Source organism: Pteropus vampyrus, unplaced genomic scaffold (genome assembly GCF_000151845.1).
Source record: "Pteropus vampyrus isolate Shadow unplaced genomic scaffold, Pvam_2.0 Scaffold239, whole genome shotgun sequence".
NCBI lineage: Eukaryota > Metazoa > Chordata > Mammalia > Chiroptera > Pteropodidae > Pteropus > Pteropus vampyrus.
In genome coordinates this window covers 652,518-657,764 of record NW_011889020.1, presented here as the reverse complement: position 1 = coordinate 657,764, position 5,247 = coordinate 652,518, and the positions used below count along the sequence as shown (strand labels likewise).

General features: G+C 61.5%; 1 protein-coding gene across 1 annotated transcript in view; it reads left to right on the top strand.

Annotated features, from left to right (window-relative positions):
• The first annotated feature begins 2,871 nt into the window (after positions 1-2,871).
• Positions 2,872-5,247, top strand: part of YTHDF1 (YTH N6-methyladenosine RNA binding protein 1) — a 17,723-nt gene continuing 15,347 nt past the window's right edge. The window contains exon 1 of the mRNA XM_011374136.2: positions 2,872-2,967. Coding sequence (XP_011372438.1) covers positions 2,872-2,967 — 96 coding nt within the window. The remainder of the gene's footprint in view (positions 2,968-5,247) is intronic.

Below are 5,247 nucleotides of genomic sequence, written 5' to 3'. Positions count from 1 at the left end.
ATCCCCCCAACCCCCGCTCTGAGCCTCTCCCTCATTCCTGCCCCCCTGCCCGCCCTCCCAGGCACCTGGGCCGGCCATCGAGGCCACTTCCGGCCACCTGTGGCCCTTGCCGTTATCGCGTTGGCCCCTCCCCAGTCTGCTGCCCCCCACCCTCATCGTCTGTGCTCCCCCACCTTCGTGAACCTCTGGTGGAGAGTTCTCACAGTGTCCTGGGTTCCTCAACCCAGGACCGGCCTCGAGGTGCGCCGGTGACACTCAGACGGCTCGGGGCCTGAGGCTCTGCGGTCCTCAGCTTGACTTTCCGGATGCTTCTTCTTTGCATTTGTGTTTCATAAAGCGACATCCAGTGGGACAATGGAGCATGTGCGAGGTGCTTGGGGCTCCCTGCACCCCCCAGGACTCATTTGCAGCTGCCCACGTGCTCGGCCAGTGACCACTGCCACCTTTGCCTCGGCAGGTGTCTGTCTGGGCGTGGGCACAGAGTCATCGAGGTGGGCTGGGGGGTCTGTGCTCCACCTGAGGGAGCGTGACATCACAGAACAAATAGTAAATATCAGGACAGGGCCAGAGTGAGGGAGCAGGAGGCGGCGGCAAGGCCCACCTTCCACCCTGCAGGCCCCCGGCTGCCAGGTGAGGTGCCTGTGCAGGGCACTTTCTCAGTAGGAGCCAAGGTCCACACCACCTGAGCCGGGATAGGGCTGCAAGCCACCCTATTGTGCTGCACACCGGCCACCGGCCACCAGCAGGCGTGTCCACATCCTGCTTCCACACTGTAAGACCTCCAGGCTCCAGACCACCTAGTGCCATCTTGGGGACAGATGACGGCTCTTCGTACAGAAGCGGCAGGTGCCTTAGAAAGTGGAGTTAGGACAGCGCAGGCACAGCTGCTGGAGGGGCAGCGAGGGGCTGACCGGGGCTGCCAGGCCCTCGGGGAAGCCATGCAGAGCAGGCAGAGCCTGGGGTGCCCTCCACGAACAAGGCAGGCTGCCAGGCACTGTTTTAAGTTCTCCAGCCGGCCACAGATTAGCTGCGTGGCGTGGGCAAGCTCCTTAACCTGTGGGTGGCTTAGTTGCTCCGGGAACCCAGAAGAACCTCTAACGCACTAGACCGGATTTAGATCACACGCCTCCCACATACACCACCGAGCTGTCTTCTAGGCACTGCACTCAGCAGTGGACACACAGGCATGGCCTGGGCTACGAGGAGCTGTCCTTCCAGTGGGGACAACCACCTCTGTGCCCTGGCTCCAGGTCCTCGCTGGTGCCAACTCATCCTTCCTGAGGCCGGCACGCCTCCTGGCTTCCCCTCGGCTGTGATCCGAGGGGACCTGTTTATACTCTTTCTTTCTCCTCTCTGGTCAGAGGACAGCATCTGGTTCATTCTGTCCCCATGCCTGCCCATTCCCGGCACACAGCAGGTGCTCAGTGAGTGCTGATCAAGCTGAGCCATCCCTCCGGAGGTCTACAGGGCAGGGACCCCGCATGTGCACCCAGATACCCCCCTAGGGGTTCTGCAGGGCAAGGACCAGCTGAACCCCCGGCACCCCGTATGCGCTCACAGCATCCCCCCTCGGGGGATCTGCAGGGCGGGGACCTGCTGTACCCCAGGGCTCGCATGTGCACACAGCAGCACAGAACAGGCAGTAGGCGCTTACTTGACACCACTGAATGAAAGACCGAGTGGGGATTGAAAGAGAAGGGGTTTCAACACTGAAGTGCTGAGTGTCACAGGAAGCATGTCAAGGTCACACGGAGGACAGGGGGAGGCCCAAGGTCACGTGAGGGGAGAAAAGGGAGCCCCGAGGTCATATGGGGGCAGGGGAGCCCCGAGGTCACTTTGGGGGCAGGGGAGCCCCAGGAGGGGAGCATGTTTGGCGGGGGGTGAAGCGGCTCCACAGAGGAGGGGGCTCCCGGAAGGAAGACGCTGATTAGGGTGGAGCCCGGAGTTCAGCTGAGGAGGTGAGCAGGGAGTGGCAGATTCCGCAGAGGTACCTTCAGCACCCTGGGGTGCATGGGCGTCTTCGTTTGCAGACCCACAGCAGCCAGCTGTTGAGCGAGCCAACACCTGAGGGGGCGGTTCCTCCAGCCAGGTGGTCACCTGAACTCAGGCCATCAGCCCACCCCCAGCTCTGATGAAGGCGTCAGCACAGCCTCCTTTGCTGGCAACCTGCCAGACAGAGCATCTTGTAGGGGGCTGATGTGAGTGGCCTTCGATCCAGTGGTCTCACGTGAGGGACCTCTCTCTAGGTGTCCTTGCGCAGGTGTGCACACGTGTCAGGGATAGACAGACAGACTCACACACACGCGGTGGGGCGCAGGGCAGGGAGAATCCCAGCTCCCTCAGGAGTGGGCCTGGGGGAGGAGCTTGTGCTTTCTGCCATGGCCCTTGTACCTTGGAGTCCAGAGGTGAGGTTTTTCTCCACATGACTCTATGCCTTTGAGATAAAGAGAAAGTCAGACCTCTTTAACGCTGACATTGTTTAGAAAAAATCCCCTTCCAGCTGGGTATGGCGGGGGTGTGGCGGGGAGGGGGCGCCTGCCTGAGAGTGGAGGGCCCAGGATGGGTGGGCTCTCTAGCCTCCGACACGCCTGCATAGACTCAGCTTGTCCCTGAGGCCAAAAGGATGAGCAGAGTCAGATGGAGAGCGGAGTGGAGTGGTGTCCCAGGCAGTAGGGAGAGCCTGCTGGTCCCAGCACAGACCCCAGACCCGGGCCACCCTGCCCCAGAGGTTCCCGTGCTCTTCCAAAGCCTGAGCTACTCAGTGTCATTTAAGGTCCCCACATCCCCTCCCTGTGCCAGGAGCTGCTCTGCTCCCTGCCTGCAGGGCCGGGCCTCCTCGTCCTGGAGGAGCTGGGATGCGGGGGCGAGACCATGACAGCGGCCCTCTGCAGTCGTGGGAAGCTGAACTCCAGACTCTGTGGGACTGTCCTTCCCGGGTTGTCAGGCAGCAGAAGAAAGGGCTTCTCCGTGAGGCTGGCCTGGGGGCCTCGGCCTCCCGAGCTGGGCTCACATAGTCCCTGCTTTGGGGGACTTGCTTTGGGGCCCCTACACTGCCTGCAGGCTGAGACCTACACTGCCCCCTGCTCTGGGTGGCCTTTGCTCTCCTCCCTGGCCATGGTCAGCATGGAGCTCTGCCAGGTTTCCCAGTTGGAGGGGTGGCGGATGGGGCAGGCCCCAGTGGTGGCTATTGGGCCCTGCTGGCCCCTTCCCTGGCCAACGGCCTCGCTACCCCTCATCAGTCCTCTGGTTTCGGGGCCGGCCCTTCCACATGGCGCCTGGAACCCAGCTCAGCCCCTGGATGCTGTCCTCCAAATTTTCCAGGTGACATCACCTGCGATTCTTGTGCTGGGCTAAATAGTGTCCCCCCAAATTCGTGCACCTGTGACCGTGAAAACAGGGCCTTTGCAGAGAGAATGAAGTTAAGAAGAAGTCACACTGGACCAGGACAGGCCCTGAATCCAACAACAGGAAAAGGTCATGTGACAAGAAGGCAAAGAGCCAAGGAACACTAAGGGTGCTAGGGGGTCGCGAGAAGCCGGAAGGGGCAGGAACGACCCTCCCCAGGAGCCTCTGGAGGGAGGGTGGCCCTGCCAACACCTGGTTTTCAGCCCAGTGATGCTGATTTGGGGTTCTGGCCCCCGGAACTGGGAGAGAATAAATCTCTGGTGTTTTAAGCCACTCAGTTTGTGATACTTCGTTATAGCGGCCACTCCCCCAAGGCCAGCATGGCCTGCTTGGGCATTTCTGGGTGAAGACGGCAGGTAACAGCTAGTGTCTGTGGGCCTGGCCCGATGCCAAGGGTGTGCCTGTGTCATTTACTGCTTACATTAATCCTGAAAGTGGGGGGTCATTCCTCCTACGACGGAGGACGAGGGAGCACAGGAGGGCGAAGGACTCATGAGGGCTCGTGACCACCTGCCTGAGCTCCATCAATGGGGGAGAGAGGGGCAGGGCCTCCGAGACGGCTGACTGTGGAGGCTCTGACCACCAGGATTCTCCTGGCCCTGGGACACAGGAACCTGCTGCTCTGGACTTGGGAGGACTGCCCAGGGTGTCGCTCCCTCACCCCAGAGACGGACGTTAGGGGCAGGACAGCGCCAGGCGCTCTGCCCCTCAGCGATCTCACTGTCACCCCCTCTTCCCATCCTCAGGTGTTTTCCTGTGTCTGCCGCCTCTCTGGATGTGTGCCTTTCATTTTTATATCCACCCCAAAGCCACCTTGGCATGAGCTGCCCATGGCCCAAGGGTATCAAAGTCCCACTGGACCCAGACTCATCTTTGGGGCATCGGATGTCCCTTTTAGCCTGTGCCCAGACTGCTGTTCCCACCTGTAGGCCAGGCAGGGTCCCAGAGAGACCCAGTGATGAGTAGATCGGAGCAGCGGTCCTCCTGCGTGGCCGACCTATGCTGCCCACAGCTCCTCCCACAGCTGTGAGATGTCGTGTAGTACCAGCCATCCTGTCTCTACAGTGCGGGGCTGGCTCTGGGCCTGTCTTGGGATCCCACTGTGATCCCAGCAGCCCCCACCCTTCCTGCTTAGCGTATCGCCTGCCTGCTGGCATCTGCCCAGGCCCAGCTTTGAGGACTGCTCCTGTGATGCCGGCCTGCTGGACACCCCACCCTGAGCCAGCATTCCAGGACAGCACCCAGTTCAGTGCCTCCTGAGGACATTACATTTGCCAGAGCCAGAAAGGGAGCCATGGTGGAGTAGCCAGTACAGGGGCCCCGGAACTGGGCGGGGCGTCCAGGCTGGAGACCCTGTGTGGGGCGGGCCTGAGTGGGGAATGAGAACTGGGCTCCCTGAAGGAAGTTGGAGCCAGGAAGTCCTGTCCACCCTTGAATACAGGCCGAAAGGCCCCTTGCAGCGCCGGACTAGGGCACAGGGCTCAACTCTCTCTTCCTTCCTGCAGTGAAATCGGGCTCAAGAATCTAACACGAAAACTGGCGATAAACCGGAGAGCCCATTGGAGATCCAAGAGAGTGCTCGCAAAGCAGCGCCCCCAGGGGACAGCTGCTGCAGAAGGCGAGGGCACAGACCAATCTCAGGGGACCCCCCCTTGGGAACCCAGACCCCTCCGAGGGAGGACGGTAGGGCGTTCGGGGCGAGCGCAGGGTAGAATGGACTCCAGCCCACGTAAGTGGCTTTAGGTCGGTGGCCGCACTCGTTGGCTTCTCTTCGCATCCCCGCGGCCTGCAACCTAACCCCGCACGCGCCGCTGGGAGGCAGCATCGCTCGGCTACGGCCCA